This window comes from Hyperoodon ampullatus, assembly GCF_949752795.1.
Source record: "Hyperoodon ampullatus genome assembly, chromosome: 14".
Taxonomy (NCBI): Eukaryota; Metazoa; Chordata; class Mammalia; order Artiodactyla; family Ziphiidae; genus Hyperoodon; species Hyperoodon ampullatus.
In genome coordinates, this window is record NC_136927.1 from 18,095,729 (window position 1) to 18,122,787 (window position 27,059).

A 27,059-nucleotide genomic window follows, 5' to 3' on the forward strand; every position below is an offset into this window, starting at 1 on the left:
CATCTCTGGATTATTATCGACTGTCGAGAACCAAGGGTGCCTTGAAGGCCTCTTTTTTTTTTTTTTTTTTTTCCCGGAAAGGGGATGATGTGATTACTTATAATTTAGGAAATTAATTTCATGCAGAAGCAACAGTAACAACAAAAGGCTCCTGCCTAAAACTGAAAGGGAGGGCTTCCTTGGTGGCGCAGTGGTTGAGAGTCCGCCTGCCGATGCAGGGGACACGGGTTCGTGCCCCGGTCCGGGAAGATCCCACATGCTGCGGAGCGGCTGGGCCCGTGAGCCATGGCTGCCGGGCCTGCGCGTCCGGAGCCTGTGCTCCGCAACGGGAGAGGCCACAACGGTGAGAGGCCCGCGTAGTGCAAAAAAAAAACACAAAAAACTGAAAGGGAAACGAGTTTGATTTTGTAATGAAATATAGATGCAAGATGTGAAATGTCAAATGATCAGACTGAGAAAATATTCTACAGAATCCGACTGCTTTCTAAACGTGTTTAAACATTACTCCAAGAATATATATACACACACACACATATATATATAAATAAAAGCTTAAGAAGAATTGGTTTTTTTAGTGCCTCTAAAATATAAAGAAAATAAACACTTCTAACAATCTTGAAAACCTAAAGGGAAGTATTATTAAGCCAAATGGTGACATTAAACCCTAAAAGCTACCTGTAGAATTTATTATCTTTTAAAATTTATTTCAGGAGAGCTAGAACTTAAATTTATAATATAATCATAAAAATATAATACTTTAACACTCTTCCGGTCCCATAATTCATTATCTCTCACTTCCTTCAAAAACAGAGATGAAAGATATTAAAGGTAATAATTTCTAAAAATTAAAAGAGTGATTCCCTAAAATTGAACACACCAGGTTTCTAAAAGTAAGAACTTAATATCAGAAAACCAATCTCATTTAAATATATCCCAGGTCCTAAAAATACTGTAGTATTTTTCAAAATAGAAATGAAAATGAGATTTTTTTTCACTGTAAAAATACCACATTTCTGAACAAATAATTTTATCTTACGGGACATTACAAACGTAAAGTTTCTGTTTTAAAATTTCATCAGGGCGAGCAGTTAATTCGAATGTAATGCAATCATCCACAGGACATCTTTTGAGGGGAAATGTTATTACAAAAGGCTAACTTGTGTTGTTTTAAATGCTATTTAGCCCAAAGCGGAAAGGTAGGTATGTATCAGACAACTGCTTCTACTCCCATCCACAAATTCTTCCTAAGTGACTCAATGCCATTGCACGATTAGTATTTTATGTTGATGACAAACCTAGCACACGACTCACTTATCACCGCTCCAAAAACTTACAAGGAGTGCTACAGTTTAACAAATGTGAAAAGATAAATTTTCACATTTGAAAATAAGCAAGAAGGTATCAGAAAGGGAAAGAATAGTCCAGCCCAAATACTTGGTAAAAAAGAGGAATACAAAAACAAATATCCAGCAATTGCTTGTATATATCTCCGCGGTCTCAGAAAGAAGAAACAGGCCACTTTATTTCTTTTAAGGCCTGGCTCTTTCTCTCTGCCCTCTCCGACACCCTCCATTGTGTGGTTTCTAAGCAGCCCTACTGCGAGCAGCTGTAGACGCTAATTTGTGGTTCACTGAGGTGTCAATTGAGTCTTAAACCAAGGAAACAACAGCTGCAAAACAATACTTGGCTCTGGTGCAAATATTTTCAAAGGTAGACTAAAGTTTCCACTGTCATTTCAGATAAACAAAAACCCAAACCATAACCTTCCATCAAGTCACAGAGCAAAATCATCTGCAGCCAGAGTTTAATTCCCCGAGGAGTGACATTTCCCGTCTTGCTGCCGCTATTCAGAAAGGCTTGCGGGACTTTACCTTGACAAAGGACTGCCTTCGCTAGACGAAAAACTCGCTTCTGAAGAGATCTTGTGAGTTGTCTTTGTCTTGAATGTACCGCTGCCAATATTCAAACCTGTGACAAGCACAAGCGTGGAGAGTGAGCGTGGCCATCGCAGTGAATGCAGAAGCGGCCTCACGATAACTTGTAAAACAAACATCAACAGAGGAAGAGCTGTTCACAGAAAGCGAGGGGCTTCTGAGGCAGGGAATGACACGGAAAGGAAGGGGGTGGCTTCCCGTGAGAGTTACACAGAGTACGTAAAAAGTAAAAGCATTCAAAGGGCACCATTTTAAAGGCCATGATTCATGTGTGAGAACATGGGTCTCCACCGTGGCATTAAGCTCTGGATAATTCGAGTTGTTGTAACACGGGGGCAGCGCTGGCTCACCGAGCTAACGGGAACTCGGAACCAGTCTCAGAAGCAACTGACACCTCTGGATGACATTACTGCCCACCCGCCTTTAATCCCCTCTGCCAAATTCTCTCTTTTTCCCTCTCGTGGAGGAGAATGAACGTCCACTGAAAACCATCGAGGCTACTCGTTAACTAGCCTGAAAAGGGTGATGGGGGAGATGCACAGTCCACCCCCTTTCCCTGGAGCCTGGGGAACCAGACCACCCCACAGTGCTCCCAGCTTGCAGGGCGATCCCTGACCTCTGCCTCCTGGGCGTCCTCACCTTGGATGTTTCCGCTACAAGTCTGATTCTTAACTGGCAGTCAAACAAGATTGCGGATAGAGGGTGCATAAGCATCGCCTCGAAAGGCACCTGCTGCATTCCTAACCTGTAATCTGTGTGCCTGCTCGTAACCTCTGAAGCAAAGTGCTTCTCTTAACAATGTGTCCATGTTCGGCCCCTAGAGGGTCTGCACCCGCTTAACGGGACCAGGTCTTTTCAGACATGAAAACAAAGTGGCTTCCTTAGAGACAGGTGTGGAGACAGAGATCTGGCGCCTGACACCGATGAGCCACGTGCCTCCTCATCCATGGTTACATCTGGGGTGGCTCTGCGTTCAGTGTGTGACGTTCCACACTGGGCATGTGGCTCTCCCACCCACCGCCTGCTTCTCTTGGGAGCTCAGAAAAGTCCCTAGGGTCAGGGTGAGGGCGAGAATGAAAATGTGATGCGTGACCAAATGCACAATAAACTCCAGAGCCAGCATCTACCTCCAATGCCATCCAGCACTACCAGGAGCAGCTCGAGGATCCCAATGTCTTACAAAGCACACGGTATGATTTTGAGTGTGGAGGAAGGGAACCGAATCGAGGGGTGCTTGGCTGTACAACCCGTGTTGTGTGGATCACGTCATATGAACAAACTCGTATGCTAATCATTAGCATATTAATAGTACTATAATTTTTGATACACATCCAAGGGACTACAACTTATGTCAAATTTACTCATTGTTTGAGCCTGTCCTATTAGCCATCCAAAATATACTTACCAAAATCACATCTGTAGAGTCACCTTCCAAACCATGTATGCCTGCTAATGGGTTGTAATGCTCCAAAAGAGGCATTACTCTCTTGGGTAATTTGTAAAATGAGGGGGTTGGATAAATACTTTCTGAGATCCCTCTGGATTCTGGTTCTGTGATTGAAATGTGAAGATAGTGATGAAAAGCAAACAGTGGATAGGGCTTCCCTGGTGGCGCAGTGGTTAAGAATCCGCCTGCCAATGCAGGGTACACGGGTTCGAGCCCTGGTCTGGGAAGATCCCACATGCCGTGGAGCAACTAAGCCCGTGCACCACAACTACTGAAGCCCGTGTGCCTAGAGCCCGTGCTCCGCAACAAGAGAAGCCACTGCGATGAGAAGCCCATGCACTGCAACGAAGAATGGCCCCCACTTGCTGCAACTAGAGAAAGTCCGCGTGCAGCAATAAAGACCCAATGCAGCCAAAAATAAATATATAAAAAAATAAATTAAAAACAAAAAAACAGTGAAGGGCTCACAAGAGCTGTACCTTTCTAGAGTGATGCAGACCTCCATTGGGGAAGAGGCCTGTTTATACCTCAACAAACTACAATGTCTCATGTTTGCCGAGTTCAAATCACCACCACCACCAACATGGCCAGCCCTCCCCGGGGGCTTTTCTCTACCAGGCACTGTGCTGGGCATTTAACCTGCACTGGCTCACTGAATCCTCACAACAGCCAAAATAACTGAATTTTGCAGTAACTAATTCTAACACTAATATTATCTAGGAAATAGTTCTCCAAAGACAGACAGCTAAGTCTGATGTACCATAAATATCTCCCTCAAAAAAATGTCTGTCTGATGAAGACATCTTTGAGACAATTGAGAAATCTGAATATGGACTGGGAATTATGTGGTATTAAGAAATCATTCTGATAGGTGAAATCATTCTGATAGGTGAAATTCATTCTGATAGGAGAAATTCATTCTGATAGGTGAAATCCCAGCATGGTGGTTTATATAAAAATTAGAGCGGGGACTTCCCTGGTGGCGCAGTGGTTAAGAATCCTCCTGCCAACGCAGGGGACACGGGTTCAAGCCCTGATCCGGGAAGATCCCACATGCCGCAGAGCAACTAAGTCCGTGCGCCACAACTACTGAGCCTGCGAGCCAAAACTACTGAAGCCCACGCTCCTAGAGCCCGTGTTCCACAACAAAGAGAAGCCACTGCGATGAGAAGCCCGCACACTGCAATGAAGAGTAGCCCCCGCTCGCCGCAACTAGAGAAAGTCCGCGTGCAGCAACAAAGACCCAACACAGCCAAAAATAAATTAATTAATCAATAATAATAATAAAAAAATTAGAGGGAGTTCCCTGACAGTCCAGTGGTTAGGACCCGGTGCTTTCACTGCCGTGGGCCTGGGTTTGATCCCTGTTCGGGGAACTAAGATCCTGCAAGCTATGCAGCATAGCACCCCACCCCCAAAAAAAGCAAGTCATTAAAGTATACTTCCTTCTGTTATTAATCCATTTACTTTCACAAAGGGAGTTGAGGTGACTTATACCAAAAAAAAAAAAAAAAAAAGAAAAAAGTGTAATAAAGTAAAAACCACTGAAAAATAATAAAAATACAATAATAACGTATAAGAAAACTAAGAAGATTACGATTAAAACAAAAATCCTAAATTGAAGGAACTACATTTAAGCTTAAAATTGAGCTCTTACTGGGATTTACAGTCTTTTCATTTGAAGAACCCCAAATCTCCCATCATTCAGGCAAGGGAGGTAACCCAGATGACACTCCCCACTGCTGATTAACAAACTGGGAAGAGGTGGGAAGGGAAAGAATTTGGGGTGTCTGTGGTGCTTAGCGACAAGGTACCATTGTGACACATCAGGCAGAACCCAAGGGCCTTTAAGGCCATCGCCAGCACACATCCTGGAGGGAAGCTTCTTCCAAACTCCTGTTCATTAAGGACTCGAAAAGTACCGGCTCCTTTTGAGATGGTGACAACTTGTTACAAAGCAAACTCCAGAAACCTCTGACAGCAGCGCATCATAACACTTCCCTGCACACAGCCCTGGCCGTAGCCCTGGGTCTCCCAGATTATGGCTTGTCCGCCCTGCTTACCTGAGAGCTGTGATGCAGAGGCCTCGGCCTTCTGGAATCCGTCTTCAGCTTGGTGTGCACTGCCCTGAAGGGTAGACTGTTTCAGCATCTGGTAGGCTTTCGTTTCTGTATATGAGAAAAAGTCCCAGGTAACAAGATACCCACAGGAAAAAGAATGAAGTTGGGCCCTTACATCATACACAAAAATAACTCATAAAGGATTAAAGACTTAAATATAAGACCTAAAACTATTAAGTTTCTAGCAGAAAACGCAGGAGAAAAGCTTTAGGATATCAGATTTGGCAGTGATTTCTTGGATACAACACCAAAAGCACACTCAACAAAATAAAGACAAACAGGACTACAGCAAACTTAAAAACTTTTACGTGTCAAAGGAAACAATCGACAGAGCCCTTAGCCCTGCTCTAAGTTAAAGTGGGGAAGACTGTTGGGAAGAATACTAAATAAGGGTCCCGTGAAGGACCTGAGTGACACAAGCTTCCCCATTGCCTCAGGTCTCAAGGACTCCTGGGCAAAGCGGAGGATGCAGAGTTAGAGTTTTAGCAGAGACACAGCAAAACAGCACCCATGGCCACACTCTCAACATGGCCACTAACTAAAGGATTCCCGTGTCAGCTCCAGGGGCTGGCCATCGGCTGCATTCCTGTGCTTGCTGGTTCAGTTTAAGAACTGAACTACACGGCCCGTTATTACTGGTTAAAGCTACCATCATGCTGAAGGAGAAAAATGTAACTTACCCTGCCCTACTGAGAATCAGTCAAGATAAAAAATAAGTATTTAAAATGAGCATCATATTTTTGAGTAGTAAATGCTATGTAATTAAAATATGCACAGATCAGGGACTCTTAACTCTGAAAATAATAAATCCTAAGGCAACATTTTTTAACATTGCTGGATTGTGAAATCAGTGTCCACTGGAACTAGCATCGATAGTTTGAAAACTTTAATAAAGAAAACACCAGATGCAGTACATGCACGAGGGGAAAGTACTGTTTTGTGTAACATCTGTGTGTGGGGGGGGAAGTGGCCTGGGATAGAAAGTGTTTCTTGCTGTAGGTTAGTCCCACTGTCCCAGGGTGGCTCCGACAGGAGTGCATCATAACAGTCTCCGATTAATCCTAACAACCTGTCACCTCAGATTCATTGTCAGGTAATCAGGGGGTAAGGTATTAATAAAATCAAAGGTGGAGTGTCTGAATTCTAAATAGGTAAAGAATCACTGTAAAACATGAAAATGCTGTTTTGTTTTCATTTTAGAAAGATCAGCCAAAAAGATTTTCAGCTTTTAGGATACAAGTCCAGATTTTAATGACCATGTGCTATTTCTGCATTCAGTGAAACTTATTTGGTCAAGGAAAAGATGGCAAAAGATAGAAAGAAATTTTTTAAAGAGAAATGAAGGAAGGAAGCGGGGAAAGAGGGGAGAGAAAGAGAAAGGAGAGCAGCTTCTTGATGAACAAAGGCTTCTGGTGGCTGGAAGCTGGAGCTGGGCTCTGCTGTCTACCGTCTGAAGGGAAATCATTTGACTCCAGTAAGCCAGCTCTCAGGCTTCTCAGAAACCAGGAAAACGTGTGCTATTTATTTTCAGGACAGGATTTTTGTGCAAAATATCAGGTTTTGTGCAAAATATCAGGTGATTTCAGATTGGGGGTGGGGGATTAAGTATTCTGTCCAAATACAAGACGGAATGTATCTCATCTCTGGTGTGAGCCTGGAAGGGAGGACCGGGCAGCTAGTCACCCCAGCCCAGGGGCCATCCTAGTGCTCAGAAATCAGCTCCACATGTCTCCCATACTGGGGCCTGCCCGTCCTTCTCGAAGGACTCGGACTCTCTCACTGGGCTGCCCGTCCAGGCTGCCTCAGTCTGCTTTCAACGGTACAACAGTTTGGAGGGAGAAAGCTCATCTCTCCCGCCCACGCAGCCAGACCCCACCCCCTTCCCACGCCCGGCTCCTCACGGGCGCTTGATCCTTAAACCTCCTGTGCTCCTTCTCCAAGCACAGTCACTGGCGGCCGTCCGGACAGTTTTTATGTGGGATGTGGCGGCCCTGACCCGAGTAATCAAGGGTTGGCACGATCCAGCTGAGGACCGCCGGGCACATCGCCTTCCCCCACCTCCAGTGCATGCTTCCTCTAATGGTTTCAGCGCAGAGTGAGGTTTAAAAGGTGAAAGGATTACGTGCACTCCCTTGGAGGAATAAACACTAACTGAGGCAGGACCAGCGACCCCAAAGCAGCCGGAGGGGTTGGAGCAGACACTCAGGACTGGAGTCGTTCTCCCACGGCACCTGATACCCTTATTCACTGTTACTTTAGCAGAAGAGCTGCACAAAACAGCAGACGAAGAACTGAGAGATGACCCAGAAAGGAAAAACAAAATCAAGGTTTGGTTAAAAAAATGATCAGGAGAGGTTACAGGCTACACAGCCTGTGTAGAAACAAGGGAAGAGGGGTTCAAGTACACAGATTCTGCAGCAGAGGAAAGGGCAGGACTGTCAGTGCAGACACTCTCTGGGGCCCGGCAGGACCACACATGTGATTCTGGCCAGATGGGAGCGGTGGGAGGGGCGGGCTCCGCAGGCCGGCGGGAGAGCTCACGCCCTGTCCGGAGGGGACAGCTGTTCTGTGGCCACGGCCGACTGCTGCCAGCCGGGAAAGTGGGCCTAGTCTTGCCAGACTTCTGGCTTTAAAAAAAATTAAAACACTGCACAGGCCACACAGAACATACTTGCAACCTTGAAACTAGACGGCGGTGAGCAATTTTTTCTGTGTTCACTGAATGTGGCACAAGAACACTCAAGAGGAAAACTTCAGCCAAGGGATACAAGCTAGATGTTAAGGATAGCTTTCTCCGCTAAAAGAGCTGACATAGCCCGGGACATAGGATCAAGGAGACTGCAACAGCTGTCTGGAGATTGCTAGGACGCTGTCTGTATCAAACGGACCAGATTCCAGAAATTTTGGAAGCAAGAGTATACTTTTTGCTCAAACAATTCAGACATTCTCCTGGAACAGCCTAGAAGACTTGGCCAGGACACCAACGGCATAAAGCAAAGCCACAGAGTTGAAGTCTGTGGCACCTCAGGCCCAGGCTTTTCTGGAAGGAAGAAGGACAGTGAGGAATCAAGTGGCTGAAAGCCGCACGGTGCAGCCCTGCAAATTCAGTTGTTAAATGAATGAGTGAACAGACAGAGGAGCGAAAGGAACAAAGCTGGAGGTTCCAGTTGGCCTGCTGTAAACAAGGTCGGGAGGAGGGTCGTATCTCAATATTTCCAAGGTGAAAAGACCCGAGTCTTAACAGCAGGGACACCGTAAGTCTGCAAATTCGAGGACTGGGTGGCCCCTTAAGGCTTCACTTTGTAGCCTGCGACTCAGAACTCCAGAGAAGTCAAACCCTCAGAAAAAAACCGAGTAGTGCCAACAATTAGATAAAACAAGCATTTCTAAGAATACAATGACTTTCAACTAGATGCTCTGGCACACACAGAAGTAGTGTACACGCAGGCGCAAGCTTCCAGCTCTGGGCTGCTCAGTCAGGCTTCCATTACACACTCAAAGCTGCGTCAAGACTGAGTTTCAAAAGTAGAAACTATTGCGGCTGAAAATACAAAATAAGGCAAGGGGTCCAGGGGTGAAAATCTACCCTTAGCTATCAATTCCAGACTGACGACACAACGAGAGAAATATATTTTTCCTTACTCTGTTACACAAGCTGGCTGAACCCCATCACCTATCTTCCTGCCAAGGGGTGACGGATCACCGAGGTTGTTTTTTTCTTTTTGATACGCATTTTGTCTAGAAAATGGGAACAGAGAAAGAAAATGAAAATGTGCTGAATAAAGGGAGGCAAGAGAGGGATGATGCTGAGGAGAGAAAGAAAAAGCCTCAACTTCTTATCTTTCATTCTCTTTTATATGCAAATGTACACCTGCTAAAATACTTCTAAATCTACCAAATAAAAAGAAAAAGAAAATATCTGGCGAACAAGTGCTTTTAACAACCCATTACAAGAGCCAGATAAACACGTGGTTCCCCCGCCTCTGAGGGGTGTCTCCGTCTCCAAGGCAGAGGCTCGGCCTGGCTGGCCTGGCCTTCGCAGAAATCCCTGGTGAAGAAAAGAAGAGAGGGAATAACAAAAGGAGATGCAAACAATGCCATACTACAGCTAGAAAAGCAACCCTGAACTGACAAAGAACTGGGCATCTCTGAGTCAGGAAGGATAACTGATTCCTGTAGGAAGCTTGTAGAAATTCTAAACTTAAATTCGAAAAATAGTTTCTGCCCACGAGTTTCCCAGGGCTAATGCTTTTCATCTATTTCTGCACCCATGCCACTTTTTCATTCACACCGCACTAGATGTGTTGCTGATGGAGCAAACCCAGTTGTCTTTGCAAAATAAAACAAAAATTGTGGGATGTAACTCTAAAATTAATTCTAAAGGTAAATACTATTACTTAAAACCCAGAAATCACTTGTCTAGCAACCTACTCAAATTAAAACAAGAAACTATTAGGCTAAGGGTGCTTTCACAATTCTGAAAATACAGAAAACTCATCTATGCTTAGGAATTAAAAAAAAAAAAAAGGCCACACGGGACTTCCCTGGTAGCGCAGTGGTTAAGAATCCACCTGCCAATGCAGGGGACATGGGTTCGATCCCTGATCTGGGAAGATCCCACATGCGGCAGAGCAACTAAGCCCGTGCGCCACAGCTACTGAGCCCGCGAGCCACAACTACTGAAGCCCACGCGCCTAGAGCCCGTGCTCCACAACACGAGAAGCCACCGCAATGAGAAGCCTGCGCACTGCAACTAGAGAAAGCCCGCGCGCAGCAACAAAGATCCGATGCAGCCAAAAATAAATAAATTACAAAAAACAAAAAGAGCCACACGTCTAGGTGAACGTGAGAGGCACACAGGTTGACTCCATAACCAGAATTACTTTTCATATCTAGACTTTCCGCGGTAACCACCACTCTACCAGCAATCCTGGGCCTGGGAGCCTCTTGTCCAGGTTTCCTCTGTCCTCACACAGGGAGGGCAGATGCACGGAGAAGGGAAAAGCTCCCTGTTCAGATGAGCTGCCTGGAGATGCTTCAGGAAATAGATGTTTCCATCACATTCTGAATTTCTATGGGGCGATTCAACAATTACACCTGAAAATAAGTGCCAGGCTTGTAACTGACCTTTAATGAACGTTCAAAAACTGAACTGAAACAGTTTTGCTGATACTACTTCACATGAAAATTCGTAACCATGTAACACTGCTCAGCCATGGGAGGTGAATTTTCAACTCTCAAGGTCATGGAATCTTTAACTTTTGAGTAATTTTGATCAGGAAGCTGTATCTTAATGGCATAGTTAAATAGTCTTTAAAAGCAACTTTCTAGCAATTTGTACTCAATGATTTATAAAATGAGAAGATTTGGAAATAAAGACAGTAATATTCTCCTCCTCCTCATCATCATCATCTATAGTAGGGCCAGGAACAACCACTGTACACAATGAACCAGAAGCTGGCAGTGTGAAATATGAAGAAATCCCTCCCCACCCCCTGTACCGGGTTGACTAGTGTTTCCCCCAAATTCACAACCATCCGGAACCTCAGCATGTGACCTTATCTGTAAACAGGATCTTTGCAGATGTAATTAGCTAAGGATCTCAAGATGAACTCATCCTGGATTTACACTGGGCTCTAAATCCAATGACTGCTGTCCTGCTGGGAAGAGGACACAGAGACAAAGGTGGCGGCGACTGGAGTCACGCTGCCACAAACCAGGAGCCACCAGAGGCTGCCGCAGGCCAGGAAGGATGCTCCTGGGAGCCTTCAGAGGGCCCTGCTGCCACTTTGATTTTGGACTTCTAGCACCCACAACTGTGAGAGAAAACATTTCTGTGGTTCTAAGCTCGTGGCACTTTGCCACAGCAGCCCTAGGGAAATCACACCCTCCCTGACCCCTGATTGTACTGAAATATCTAAAGCCCAACCTCTCCCCTCTCTCCACTCAAGTCTCTTGCATAAAATAAGGGTGTTTCACACTATGACCTATAAGGGCTCTTTCGGCTTTGAGATCCCCTGCTCCATGGTTCTCAAACCTGGGGAGTCACCTGGTGTGTTACACAAGACTGATGCCTGGGGCTCAGGCCTGGAGGTTCTGGGGCACCCAGTCCAGGGTGTGGCTGGGGTGTGGGTCTGTTTTAAAGCTCCACACGGGATTCTGCTGTGCAACCACTGAGGAGAATTTCTCAGGCACTTCTGAGTTCATTTCCTTGAAAGCACCCAATCAAGAGCTCTTCAGAAAGGTGCCTTCCATTCTTCCATGACCACGTTAAACAGGCACCACCAGCCTGCAACGTCCTGAGTGAGAAGTTCTCTGCTGTCATGAGCAGCTGGACCCCTGCCACAGAGACGGGGCCAGGGCCAACCCAGTAGCACACGGTGCTTCCCTGGGCTCCCTTCCCCAGGCACAGCAGGTAAGGCATCCTGACCTGACTGTGCATTCCCATGACAGAACTGGTGAGGCGCAGTCTCAGGAAAGCCTCAGGAGTAGAAGTACTTTGCCACTGGACTCCGCAGTCCTCAGTTGTCACTGCAGTTTTCTCTCCCAGGATAAATCTAGCCACTGGTGACAACGCGGCCATCATGTATTTCCAGCCTTTTCCCAATCTGATGCAAAACTCAAGCCATGATGTTTGGGGAAGCCCTGCCCACAGCCCCAGGAGCACCCTGCAAATCTAGGCTGACCTCCCACAGAGCTTCTAAATGGACGCACCTCAGTCTGACCTGGAATATTTCAGCTTGCCAAAGAGTATCAGTGAGAAATGGCACAGTCAGGCAACCACTTTCAACACAGCTTGACCAAGAGAATTGGTGTCAAAAGAATGAGAGGCTGAATGGACATTCTTAGAGGCTTAATCCTCTTGAGATAAAAGCTGAGAGCCCTTTTCACATGGAGCTTAAGGAGATGAGTTTTGCCAGGATGGGCACGTGGGTGGGAAAGTACTGGTGGAGTGACTGATGGAAAGGGATGGTGTTCTGGCCTAAATCAACAAGCGCTGAAGGAAACTCCTTAGTACTTTCATTTTTATTCATTCGTTTGATGAAATGAGTGCCCATTGTGTGCCAGATACTGTGTTGGGGCTGGGCTTTTATGACATTTAGCATAAGCTGCATCATTTACTAAAATTAAAACTCACCAAGTCCTCAAAGGTAAATTTAGTATAAATACCAATAAAATTACCAACGTGGGAAATTTTACTTTGGGGGTATGAGTAGTTCAGAGGGAGACTTTCTCTCATAATCTAGACAAGCATGGCTTCAATTCTGGCCTAAGTGCTCCAGGGAAACACTGACCTGACTGTGCTGTACCCGCTCGTGGTCTCAGGCTCACCTAGGGGTACAGACTCACTCCGCTTTACAAGGGCCACCCCAGGACAGTCCACACTCAGAAATCCTCAAGAGCTGCCCACCTCTCCAGGCTTTGCTCATCATCACTCTCAAAATTGTCCTTGCAGGGCTCATCTTTTGTTAAGATACAAACCGATGTTTAACTGGTCCAGACGCCCTGATGCAGGCGCCTCTCTTATAAATCAAAAGAGGCTGCGTGGTGGGATGCAAGGACTTCAGGGCTTAATTCCTGAAATTTGAGTGTGATTCAAGATCTGACTTCAGGGCTTAATTCCTGAAATTTGAGTGTGACTCAAGATCTGACACACTGGCTGTATGGCCCTGAACAGGGCTCTCAATCTTTCCAAATATGCCGGACCATCTGTAGAACGATTTGCTTACCTGCAGGGCTCCTGAGACGATGGAGGCTTAGGAGGGCAGGGACCTGGTCTTTGGCTGTCCCTGGTATTCCCTGGACTCAGCCCAAGGAAAGGTGTAACATATATGCAAATTATGTATTATTCTTAAATAAAGAAAACCACACACTCATAGATAATCACATTAATCTTTGATTTTGACCTGGATTCTTTAGTGTGAACAACCAGACTAAAGGAAGAGGTAGCCTGTGTTAACAAGCAGATCACAGGCTGTGGTTGTGGGCGTGGGTGTGTGTGCAGGAGGGTGTGTACATAAATCTCCGCACAGATGACAGCAACTAGTGTGAAACTCACATTCCCCATGACGGTGACCAACAAGGCCAATGCCTTCAGAGTGACAGCAAACTCTTTTAAGTGGTGGGGATAAGCAATAAGAAGGGAAATGAATGAGAACGTCAGCTCATTTGATCCCTTCACTACGGAATGAGAATCACAGGCTTAGCATTAGAAGCAATGTCAGTGCTCCCAGAAGCAAGAACCCTTCCACGGAGCCCCTCTAGAGAGCAGGTTCCTGCCACGATTCAAGCCCTGGCACAGAAGTTCATGCATGGAAGACACCCGACTAAAAAAGCTAGAGAGTTCTGCCGTTACTGAGTGTGGATTCCTTCACTGCAACACTAACAGGGCCCCCGAGCTACACTCTATGACTATGTTCGGTAAATCTGGCAGCCCCGCAAATATTTAAGGATAGCTTTTGTGCCCTTCTCAGGTTAAACTTTCCCAGGACCCTCATCATTCTGAAAACGGTGTAACTTCAGAGCTTCTGCCCAGTCTCCTGTGCCGGACCCTGATTTCCCCGTGGCCTCTCCCTACCATATCCCTTGGGAGATGGCTATAAAGCAGAATCACACAGAAGCACCCACACTGAGGATGAGCACTTCCGAACTGTCCAAAGTTACTACTGTAACCTGCTGGCAGGAAGCAGCTTTAACAAGTCACTTTCAATCCTGACATCACCAGGGTTTAGTTACACTAAAGTAGCCCAGGTCAGGGGCTCAGACGGGTGAAGAAACAGAGCCGGAAGTAAAGAGCTGGCAACAACGGCTGATGCCAAAGCCCAGGATCCACCACCACATCTCCTCAACTCCCAGTGGGCAGCCTCGCAAATGTTCCTTATCTTTGGAATATTCCAGAAGGACTGTGGCCCATACAGACAGGAGAGCCTCAACAGAACTATTACAAAGGAGGAGGTGGCCTCTATTATCTTAAATCAAACGATACATCTGCCTTACTTCACCAAAGGTCAAATCTCCAAATAATCATGGCAAAAGACACAAACATTTAGTAAAGAGATGAAGGTCAAGAACTTGGAGATCAAAGCAGCTGCAACGACAGATGCAGAGACCATGGAATATGCAAAGCAGAGATGCACAAGCAGGAACTTGCAGGGACGTGCCGAGGAGGAGGGGTGTGGTGGCAGGGCGCAGAACGGCAAGGCTCCCACTGAGAAAATGCTTCGGAAAGCTTTTTTCACATCCCCCAGGTTATTTTATATGCCTACTTCTTTGGCCTATAACAGGCACAAAGCATTTTTTTAACTGAGAACTACTGATGGATCAATGACAATTTCTTTAAAAAAACCTTCATGGCAAATAGTCCGTATTACTTCTAGGTACATCACACCTCTTCCCACATGAAGAAAAGAAAGACTTGAAACCCTGGTACTTGACTATCTCCTCTCTTATGAAGAAATTCTGAGATATACAGAGAACAGACTGGAGATTACTGGTGGAGGGGTAGGGGGTGAGTGATACAGGTGACGGGGGTCAAAGGGTACAAACTTCCGGTTATAAAATCAGTAAGTCCTGGGGATGGAATGTACAGCACTGTGACTACAGTTAACACTGTGGTACCGCATATCTGAATGTTGCTGAGAGCGTAAACTTAAAAGTTCTCATTACAAGAAAAACAATTGTAACTACATGTGGTGACGGAGGTTAACGAGGCTGACTGCTCTGATCATCTTGCAACGTCTACAAACAGTGAACCATTACCTTGTGCACCTGACACAGATGTAATGTTACATGTCAATAGTACCTCAGTGAAAAAGTCCCACGGGAAGACTACATCTGTATTAATCTGGGGACAGTCACTGACTCATACTGAACAGATGAGGACGAACAGGCAACGAGGTCACTTCCTGGTTCCTCCCCAACAAGCCCTTAGGATTCTAACTGAAACAAATTCAGAGGTCATTAGAGATCCTGCACTCAAAGGTAGATGCAAAAGGAAAGCATTCAAATGACTTCTTGGATATCTGCAGTTTGGGATCATCTACACTTCTATTAACTCTACTAATAAAAAAATAAATCAGGAATTCTATCAGAGTTTTCTCAAAATGAAGAATAAAAATGCAATAAACGTATCACCAGGGAAAATGTTTAAAAGAAAAGAAAACCTCTGTATTTTGGAGTGAAATATTATCTGATGCAGAATATATACAATAATTGCTCTACTATAAACTCCTTTTTCAAAATCAGAGTTCATTCTAGATACATGGGTTTAAAATTAATCATCAGGTCATGAATCATATTGCCATAAAAGAAACCATTCTCTTCTGCTTATAAACAACAAAACTAACACATATGCAGATGCATGCCTCAGTACCTCGGTACAATGGTGTATTTACTTGCATAAATATTTAAAGTCAGACCTTTGAATTTATAATGAAGTAGCACACCACTTTACAAAATAAGGTACTAGTAAATTTAGATGTACGACAAATAAGAACTCTGTTCAGAATACTAATTGCTGCTGTTGATATTCTAAAACTAAAATAAGTAATGACATTTAGACTTCACCTAAACAAACCTAACATATGTGCAGAAATCTTAACAGGTCTTAATGAAACTTTACTGCTAAAATTTTTAAATGATCAGATGGGCTTTGTAACTGAGGCACAAGCAAGCTTCTTGTCCAGCACTGTTTTTTTTCCTGCTCTTATTACAGTATAATGATACATTCAATTATTACAGGAAAGAAAAGAGGGAAATCAGAAACATCTGTAGTTGGCCATATAATGACTGGTGTTCCCCATGGGGACTGACCTTTTCACACAGACCCAGGTGCTGAAAGGCTCATGGTGGGGTGGGACACTCACACGTGTAAACACGCAACAATTTTGAAGGACTCAGCAGACAGGGTTATTTTCTACCTTCCTTTATGTTAACCTAAGCTCACACCTCATGCTCTCAGGATTGATCCCTTGCTACAGCACGTGGTAGTGGAATGCACTTGCTCTTGCGTGGAGTCCACAACCACCAACCTGAAATGTTCTGGTTACATAAGAAAGCTGAATCTGAGGCCCTCAGGCAGCCACGACCTTACCTGTGACTGGCATCCTCGCTGCCACGCTTTCTTCTGCGCTCTCGTCTCCGCAGCCACTGGAAACTTTTAAAAATCGAACACATGAGGATAAAAATGTATTTCAAGGTTATATGGATGGATTAGGCCTTTGTCTGTTTGGTTTTTTTTAACTGCCATTCCTTTTATTTGCATTGTCTCCCCATCTTCTTTTTTTGGTTAGTTTATCTCATCTGAAATGCACTGTTACTAAAAGAAAACCTATTCGAAAGCTAAGGTATCTCTATGCTGCTTTCATGCAAAATAATTTAGCCTTACATCTATCAGACTTGTGTGGGGCTTAACACAAGTGGGCCTCAGGTCCTGTGCACATTATCAACTTCTGACCATATCCTGAGCAACTCACAGCTGTCTTGGAAATGCCATTATAGCGGTTTACTGGCACGTCTTAACAGTAACACTAAAATAATCACAATTTCTAGATACTAAAAATTGCTTATTAAATTTTGGGATCATAAATTATTGATTCTTAATCATCTGTTTAGACTTTTATAAGGTTCTATTATAATTAAAAAGAATGTTTAAGAATTTTGAGTACATTCTATTAGGTGATATCAAAAACTTCAGTGCTTTATGGTATCATTTTAATGGAATCATCTTCATCTTTGTGGGATGATCAAAAAGTATATACTGTCAATTGTTAATTTTGTTAAGATTTCATAACTTACAAAAACATATTTTATTGGAAATTCAGCAGAACTGCAGACCTACGATTAGGTTTCCCAGTCTTGAAACACCTATTTCTGGAAGGTGGTATAAAACAAGTAACATGTCACGCATATTGAATCACAGGTATTCCTTAGAAGCTTTATTTTATGGGCACACCTTGAAAAAGAGGGTGTCACATTGATTCTGAACGCAGTTTCGCTGTGGACAGACCCTTAACAATAGCTACCTTGTTCCCTTGTAGGAACACTGCTGAGCCACAGAGCAGGCTTTCCGTTCTTCATTCCACTGCTGTCATTCAGAGTGGATGGCAAGCTGCAAGATGATTCACTGCTGTGAACAGCCGACCTATCCTTATGCTCTCCTGTGAGGCCTTTTTTCAATAATGCTGTTGCCTACGGTGTATAAAAGAAAGCACAAAGAAATGAAAACAAGCCGTGGTCACATTCCCCTTGGTCTTCAAGACCCAGCCTTCAAATGTTATTTTAGGTTAAGCTTTACTTAGGATTTAATTTGTCTCCTGACATTTAATTGAAATTAAAATGTCTTCAAGATAAAATAACACCTGATTATTTACAAGTGTAATTTAATTCTTTACAACAACTTACACTCACAAGAAGACATTTTTTGAGGACTGAATCTTATGTAATACAATGTTTTTCTACTTGGGAAGTATGTATATGAGACGTGACCACGTCTGTTAACCTGGGTGGTTTATCCAAGATCTACTCTTTCATTGCACGAATCCTGTTTTTCAGGCACGTGAGGACAGAGGTGGTTTGGACTAAGAAGGAGATCTGGAAAAATGTGACCTTATGGTATCCCCATTCTTCAAGAAATGACCCCTGAACTTCCCCTCAATGGGAAGATTGTGGAAAAACTGCAGGGCGGAGGAGGATACACTAAAGCAAAAAGAGAGCCAACCTTACTGGAAATCATAACCTTCAATGAAGGATAAAGACACTCTGTACTTTGCCACTAAGCCTGCCGGGGAGCTTGGGGAAACTCAGCTGCCACAGGCCTATCTGCTTTCACAGGGCACTGAACTGTCGACATCGCCAGAAGTGTCCTGGGCAGGGAGGTGGGCAGGGATTTTACCACAGCCAGTGTGAGAGGCAGAGAAAAAGTGGCACTTACTAGGACAGGTTAACACTCGTGCCAGAGCATTTCCAGGTCAGCACTCCCCCCCCAAGAAATAAAAATATACTGGTGACCACAGCTGAACAGCCGTCAGTGCCGCTGTCCCGTGGCCAGAGCACAAGCCTCTCTCTCCCCCTACTCGGAAGTGGAAGCCTGCCCCAGCGGTGGGAGAGGAACGCTAGGTGGTGGCACCGACCTCCCCCTGGTACCTGATGACAGTAGTAAACATGGGGCAGGGTCCGACCCACTGTGTGGGGAATGGACCTGAGACCCTCAAGTGAAAGGGAACGGGGAGCTGGGCAGAGGCTCCCTGGTCATCTTCTGTGCAAGAGTGAAACGGTAACAATGCAAACATCTAGTAAACAAAGGGGAAGATCATACTCTTTCCTTGTCATCAACATGAAAGGATGTGAAGAATCGCCGAGGCCAAACCTTGAAGATTGAGCCTTGTGAGTTTGGCCGAGGCCACTGTCATCAGCCTTGACATCCCTGCAAGGCTCTTGCCTTTGGCCCGCCTTAGGACCAGCTGGCCTCCAGGACCCATGGCTTATCATAGGGGCCAGAGGTGGACTGAAGGGGACTTAAGGAGTTCTAGTCTCCTTGGCCAAAAGACCTGGTGTCAAGTTAGCCTTGCAGCCGAGACCTGTCTGTCCAGTTCTTGTAACCAGGAGCTTTTCCTACATTTGTATAAAGTGGGCCTTGGATTTTAGTCCAATTGGGATAACTCTGTGGAGTGAACTGAACAGGATCCCTGTTTCTGCCGACTGGGGTTCAGGTGTACCATCCTCCCTTGAAGCTCGGGCCAGGGCTGGTTCTCATCACTGGCTGCCATAGTGCCCAGTCCCAGCTGCCCACGTAAACCACGGCACTGCACTTGCTTCTAGAATCTGTCCAGAAGGACAGGAGCTGCCATCTCGCAACCATCAGGATGCTCTCTGGACCATCCTAGCATGTCTCATTTCAAGATCTCTGCCCATCCTGATCTAGTCTGTCTGTTCCCACAGAGAGTAAGCTCCTATTCTGTGCACCCAATAATTCTGCATACATAGAAAGCATTTTAGAAGATGAACAAAAAGAATTGGCTTAATCTCTGTAGTTAAAACTATAATTTTCTTTTTCTGATATTTAAAATAATCCAAACTTTTGAGAGGCCTCAAGTATGTATTTCTTCCTCATATTATCTTATGCAATAGCTGTAACTAATAATTTCTTGGCGTGACTTCACAATAGCCACTGTCTTAACCCACAGTTTAAGAATAAAGTTGTTAAAGGACTGTTGAGGCTTTCTACACTTTATACTGTAGAATTTGCAGACAATGGAGATTGTCCTAGATTTTCAATAACTCGGATTACTTCTCACTAGTCCCTCCTTGATGACACACAATCAACATCACTGTTTTGCACATCCCTTTCATGTAAGAACTTTTTTTGCTTTAGCTGGGTTCCACCTGGGCTTCAAAAGAACACAGACTAAAGTGCTATAATGATACTGCAAACATCCTTCTAACAAGCCCTTGTAAGCTTGCTAAGAATACCACCAGTGCCACCAGCTCTATACTGAGCCCTCTTTTTTCACCATGGTGAGTAAGTGTGGGGCACACTGCAGGTTTTCATTTATTTCGTATATTTTATCCCATTTATCTTCACTACTTAACACTCATATCTCTAGGATTTCTCTTACTAATTCTAGAGATAACTTCTCAGAGATGAGTATTTTATATCTATGAGCGTTTTTGATGGATGGTCAAATTACAGCATGAGAATGGTTGGTTTGACTCTGCTGGACCATGAAGCCAACAGAGATGGCGGTAGATCTGCCCAGCGGGTCATCCGCAGAGGAATTCACAAGTTAAGTCCCTAACAAGTAGGAAATAATGACAATATGGGACAGAAACAAAAGTCAGCCTGAGACAAGGAACGGTAGGAAGGTCCATTCAAAGGACCCATCAAAAATAACTTATGTAGAGTCAGGAAAAACATCTGTGATACATTCTTAAGATGTACTGTTTGCAGATCTTTGAAAAGGTGCATTTCTAAGGAAGGCCCCAAACGGAAGGAGTTTGCAGTGTGACCCGCGAAAGAACCAACGCTAAAAGAGTGAGCAAGCTGCCCTGCACGTCCCACCTGTGACTGAAGGGCTCTGCAAAGTGGGGCTCTCTGTCTGAAAAATGCCACCAAAGATGGACCTTCTGATGGTGTTTATGAATGGCCCGTGCTTGGGTTCCAACTTATTTGTTAGGTAGTAAAGGCTCGCTCTCCTCTCATACATTTGGAGCCCAGTGGTGGTGGCAGTGGTGGTGGTGCTGGAGACTGCCTCATCGTTCTCAGCAGTCTGCAGCCTAAGTCAACACCAACGAACCAGTCCCTCACTCTTCTAACCTTCCCAGGAGCCAGGAGAAGGCGCTTAGAAATTCAGTGCCAAGGCACACACTATTTACAGGATGACTGAGAGTGATACCTCCATATTTCAGGTCTTATGAAAGAAAAACTGTCCTAAGAGTTACGCTCAGCAGGACACCTAGGATTAATTGGCTCATTTTCTCAAAGTTCTGTCTAAATATGGATCTTGCTAGGTCTAGAACCCTAAGAGTCATCTAGGCTGACCCAATTTACATCTAGAAACTTATCAATTGTGAAATTCACATGCATAAATAGATAAATGAAGATATTAATGGAAAAGGCTTTGTATCCAAACACCATTAAGAAAAATGAAAGGTGAAAATCAAACTGCTCAAAATATTGTAGCAAATAATACAAATTCATATACAAAGAGTTCTTAAAAGTCAGTAAGGAAAAATATTACTAACCTAATAGAAAAATGAGCAAAGAATGTGAACTGGCAAATTACCAATATAAAAGAAGAAATACAGATGGCTAACAAATAGGTGGAGGGAAAAGTGTGACTGCAATTTGACCCCCTTTGCACTTCTCAAAAAAAAAAAGTTGATAGTATCCAGTTTCATAAAAGCTCAGAGAAATGATATTTTCATCCATTCCTGGTAAGTGATGACCCTTCCAGGGTGAGATCTGACAGTGCAGAGCAGAAGCCTGAGAGATGCACATACCCTTTGACCTAACAGATCTACATTTAGGAAATCATTCTCAGGAAACCGCATGGGAATCTGTAAAAACTGAACTGCTCAGATATTCTTTGAAACCTTTTTACTAGAGGAAAAATTAAAAACAACTTAAAATGTTTAACACCAGGAGGCTGGTTAAAGACACAGTGGAAGAGCCACACAGGGGTCTCTGTGCAGCCGTTAGAAAGGATGTAAAACACGTGACGGCATGAAAGGAAGTTCACCTGTGACAAGTGGGGAACACGGAGGCCGTGCACACAAACAGTAAAACCCACGTTTGTCAATATGTTAAATATTAAAGACCATACACCGCAGTGTTAACAGGGTTCTATGTGGACAGTGGGATAACAGGCAATTTTCTTCTTTTTGTTTACCTTAATATTCCAAGTTTGTTTTTTTCCCCTGTTACCTTTTTAAAGAAGACATATGCTAGCTCTAGAAGAATACGGTTTCTGCAATGGGTGCTACAAAAAGAAAATGAACGTGAAAGCACTTAATGAAATAAAATTACCTTCCATATGTAAACCAGTGCTGTTAATGCAGACACAGAAGAACAAGAGAATGAAACACCACGGATGTTGACAGCATGGATGTTTCCCCTCATACACAGATTAACCGACCCTTCCTCAACAACCTTCCTCCTGCACACCGGAAGTAATTTTTCAGTGTTTAAAGAGAAACACAAGTTATCATTACTTAAGTTTTTTCTGAGTTATAGGAGAGGAAGGGGATTTCATCCATGTAGCAATGAAAAGAAAGGGGAAGTATTCATATGAGCCAGTGAACGAGTATTTAAGAGAGAAGAACAGAACACCAGTCCCTCATTTCAGGAGAGGGGCAGGGGTTTCTGTGGCCGTTCCCACCTGCTCTGCAAGTGACGCCGGCAGGCTGGGCTGCTTTGCCTGCAGAGGTCCCCCTGGGTGGAAGCAGGCTTCACTTGGGAGAAAAGCAGTATTAAGGTACTCTGTATTTTAATGAAGCACCCAACTCATTTTTTTTTCACATAATTACAAATTTTCCTGATTTAAAAGCATGCAGCTCAATTATGTAATTGCCTAATAGGTTATGCGGGTGCTGTGGATCTTATCTAGTCTCAGGGGGACATAATCCAAATTTCAGCAGCTTTAATGATGTATTTACTCAGGAGACGGGTTGACTCCAGATGACAGCAAGGGACCCACAGGTAAACATCATTTACATGTGGCTGTTTAATTAGCCATTTACCCAAGAGATCAAAGTAAGTATTTCTGAGCTTCATTAGACTCTTAACCAAGTGATTTCTAGTAGTGCTTTCTTAAATTTTGAAAATCTCCTACTTTTAAGATTTTATTTACAGAGAAACACTGAACCCATACTATTTACTAAATGTATATATTGTTCGAATACAGGAAAACAACTCAAAGACACTTGACTATGCTAATCATTAAACGATTTGTGAATCTAACAGTCCTAGAGCCCAGAAAAGCATTTTGTTCTCATGTCTGTAAGGCTTGCCCCTGCCCACATCATTCTGCTAACGTTAGTCTTTAGGGCCGTGCATTTTTTCAGTCGCAACCTATTTGAGAAACTGACTGCTTGCTTCTATTTTTTTTTTTTTTTTGCGGTACATGGGCCTCTCACTGTTGTGGCCTCTCCCGCTGTGGAGCACAGGCTCCGGACGCGCAGGCTCAGCAGCCATGGCTCACGGGCCCAGCCGCTCCGCGGCATGTGGGATCTTCCCGGACCGGGGCACGAACCCGTGTCCCCTGCATCAGCAGGCGGACTCTCAACCATTGCACCACCAGGGAAGTCCTTGTTTCTATTTTTAAGGAAGGATTTTTTTTTTGGCCGTGCCACAGCATGCGGGATCTTAGTTCCCCAACCAGGGATTGAACCGGTGCCACCTTCAGTTGGAAGCATGGAGTCTTAACCACTGGACTGCCAGGGAAGACCCTTAAGGATGGATTTTGTCATTCATTTATTAGTAATTTTTATGGTGTCACTAAGATGATTTGAAAAGGAACAAGAAACCTACTAGGGGAGGAAGAATATCATTTGACTCATAAACTATTAATTGGGCAGCCCCCTTCCCATTAATGATGGAGCTATTATTTGAAAAATTATGAGTGAACTGGTCGTCTGGAACTTGGAATATGTTTTCCTGATATAAACAACACCTTTAGAAAAAAAAAAAAGACGATGAGATGGCAAATGGCAGAAGACCAATACTTATTTCACCCTTGACATGGCTGAGATGTGGGGTAGCTGCAGTGAATAAGAATGGAAAACGATGTCGTTACAAAACAGTACTAAATACGATGGATAATAAAACCTGAAAACAAAATCCTTTTTAGGATCTACATTTATCAATAGATATGGAACGGATCTAAAAAGCACAGGTTCTGTTCCTCCTAAAGAATACTGTTCTTTCTTTAAGAACCTTCACACAAATGGTACCATACCTCAAACAAAACAAAACAAAACAAAACAAAACTAAGGGTTATTTACTGAGTCACACGCAACGCAGTAAAATGAAAATGTGTGCAGGAAGGATGCACACAAGGTTACCTTTGAAAAGGGCAGGAACTGTGAGGGGCGCCCAGGGGCTGTATCTATACCTGCAATAATTTACTCCAGGAGGGAAGTGGGGAAGGAGGAGGCGAGGAGGGAGAGCAGAGAAAGGGCAGGCAGAGGGGGAAGGAGGAGGAGGGCGAGGGAGTCCGGAACAACACGGTGCCGGGGTAACACATGTGCAGATGTGGGTCAGTGGCGTCACTGTATCACTCCACGTACGTGTGTTTGAAATGCTTAAAAAAAAAAGTCCTTTTACTCTCTTTTAAGTAAGGGGGCAGGGAAGGGGGGCGTGGGAAGGCTGGAGGGTGATGCAGAGGCTCTGGACTGCACAGGCTATGGCTTTGGGACAGAGGGGAAAGGTTTGCCTCCAGAGGGGGCACATGAGGAATCCTGAACATTGTGCATAATAAAAATAAAAACTTTAAAAGGATCAAAATGTCTGAGAACCCTATATTATGTGTAAGGATGAAAAAACATACTTGGAGGGAATTCCCTGGCAGTCCAGTGCTTGGGACTCTGCACTCTCACTGCCGAGGGCCTGGGTTCAGTCCCTGGTTGGGGAACTAAAATCCCACGAGCCACGCAGCACGGCCAAGAAAAAAAAAAGAAAAAAAGAAAAAACACACTTGGAAACAAGACAAATTCCCAAGACATTAAGTTCAGGAGAAGAAAGGCCATGTCTCTGGGGCGGCCACTCTGGACCTGTTCTTCCACACACCCCCACCCCCACCCCCGACGTCTCCCCAGGAACGGGTTCCATCAGCTCGTGTCCAGCATCTCACACTCTCCCTGGTGCCAGGTCGTCAGTCAGCCCCCAACTGTCCTGGCTGAGCCACGGCAGGGTTGGCCGTCCCCCTCCCATCCACGCAGGCTAAATTTGCTGAGGCCCTGCAGACCCTCCTGCAGCCTGGCTCAAGGGGCTCCGTGGCTTGCCAAACTCTGCTGAACCCGTGAACACCGGCTCCCGAGCTGGGCCAGACCCTGCACGGTGGGCGGTGATCCCTAGAGCTTCTCATCCCCGTCCCCAGATGCAGTCCACTCCCCAGCCACAGAGAACAGCTCCGTTTCTTGGAAAAGTGTGGGCTTTCTTGGTCTGTTCTTGGGCTCCTAACAGCCCTTGCCCATCGCCCCGCCCTCTGAGCCTGTCAAAATCCTGTCTGTCTTTTAAGGGTCACCTCACACACCCCTGGGCTCCCTCCCTGTTTCTCCAGATGGCCTGGCTCCCTTTCCTGAGGGTCCATACCCTCTGCTGTGTTCTTACTGCAGGCATCCCATTATGCCATTCCCCTGAAGGAGGGACCACGTGGGATTTCTCTCTTTCCCTCCAGTGGATCTGGGCTGCTGCTTAATCCACAGAAGTGGATTAATACGTATTTGCGGAGCTGACATAAATGACCATACAGTATTTTTAAAGGATGGAGTGGAGAAAGAAAACCAGAATTCTACAAGATGCTCCTAAATTCCCTGGGCAAATGTTGTGGTAGCTATGTTTAATTAGGTTACCTCCAGGACCTGGGTTAACTTTATATAAGGACTTGAGATGCCTACATAAAACACTATGCAAAAGGCCTGAGATCAGACAGTTCAACCAACCAACCAACCAACCAACCAACCACAAAACCTCACTTACAACTTATCATTTTTTTCAAATGTTAATCATTGTTAAGAACATAAATATTTCCTCAAATGACTAACTTGTACATGTTGAAACTTATTTAAAAAAATAAAAATTACTAACCTTTGTCCTCCGGTCCACGTTTTTGACTGGGAAAACTTCAGACAGCTTCCCGACCACCTCTTCTTGGATAGAATTATGTCTTTTCAAGGTGGCAACACGCTGACCCGATGGTGTCCTCCATAAACCTGAGGCTGGTGCTTGTTCAAACCTATGAAACAGAAACAGGAGACCCATTAGACGTGTGCCGCGCTGGGTGACTTATGAACCTCCCTCATTGTTAAAGCCCCCCATAATCAAGGTAGTATTAGACAATTTATCCAGAAAAGTCTGGAACCTAATATATTCTGGGCTAAAGGAATTTCCAGAGTGCAGTACTAAAAGGAACCAGGCCCACTTAGAAAAATGTGTTATATTCCAGGTCTGGGGCAGGAAATGCACCAGATGAGTCCGGAGCACCTTGTCGTTCCAGGAAGTAAGGAAGTTCTCAGACTTTTGAGTTGTGTACAAAGGCCTTGAGGGTTCTCTTGAAGGGGCTTCCACTGGCCAAGGACAGGACAGTTTGAGAACCAAAAGGATAATGACTACCACAGACTGATACACAGCAAATATATAAAAATACATGAGTTCGTTTGAAAAATAAATAAGTAAATAAAAATTTAAAAATAATAAAAACCTTTGGATTCACAGGCCACAACACAGATGAATCTACAGACATTCTGCTAAGTGATATAAGCCGGTCACAGAAAGGCAAATACAGTACGATCCCACTTACATAAGATGCTTAGGGTAGTCAAATTCACAGAGACAGAGAGTAGTGTGGTGACTGCCAAGGGCTGGGGGAGGGAGAAATAGGGATTAGTTTAGTGGGCACAGAGCTCCAGTTTTGTGAGATGACAAAGTTCTAGAGATGTGCTGCACACCAATGTGAATGTACTTAACACTACTGAACTGTACACTTAAAATGGTTAAGATGGTAAACTTTATGTTTATGTGTGTTTTTACCACAAAAATATAAACAAACCAACCTTTGGATGCTGCTAGGGCAACAACTCGTTCATTATTCTGGAAACTGGTTAAGTAAAGGGATAGAATCAAGCATTTACCCTGCCTCTGTGGTTGAAAAAAAAATTTCAGAGTTACCAAGTAGTTGATGGGAAAAGTTTTTCCAACTAATAAATGCAGAAGAAAGAACTGAGTTAGAAAAGTCACCATTTTCTAAGTCCAAGTGAATGAAATGCATCTAGGAAAGGATCCTAATTTTGAGAAAATTGCGTGATGGAAGCTTTATATCAGAGGCATCCATCTGCCAACGC

The 27,059-nt window shown here is 44.4% G+C and overlaps 1 protein-coding gene across 1 annotated transcript in view; it reads right to left on the reverse strand.

The window, feature by feature from the left end:
* Window positions 1–27,059, reverse strand: part of KIZ (kizuna centrosomal protein) — a 112,896-nt gene that overhangs the window by 11,133 nt on the left and 74,704 nt on the right. Inside the window, exons 8-12 of the mRNA XM_079719598.1 lie at window positions 25,807–25,954; window positions 17,525–17,690; window positions 16,594–16,656; window positions 5,445–5,549; window positions 1,872–1,968 (exon numbers count right to left, since the gene is read on the reverse strand). Coding sequence (XP_079575724.1) covers window positions 1,872–1,968; window positions 5,445–5,549; window positions 16,594–16,656; window positions 17,525–17,690; window positions 25,807–25,954 — 579 coding nt within the window. The remainder of the gene's footprint in view (window positions 1–1,871; window positions 1,969–5,444; window positions 5,550–16,593; window positions 16,657–17,524; window positions 17,691–25,806; window positions 25,955–27,059) is intronic.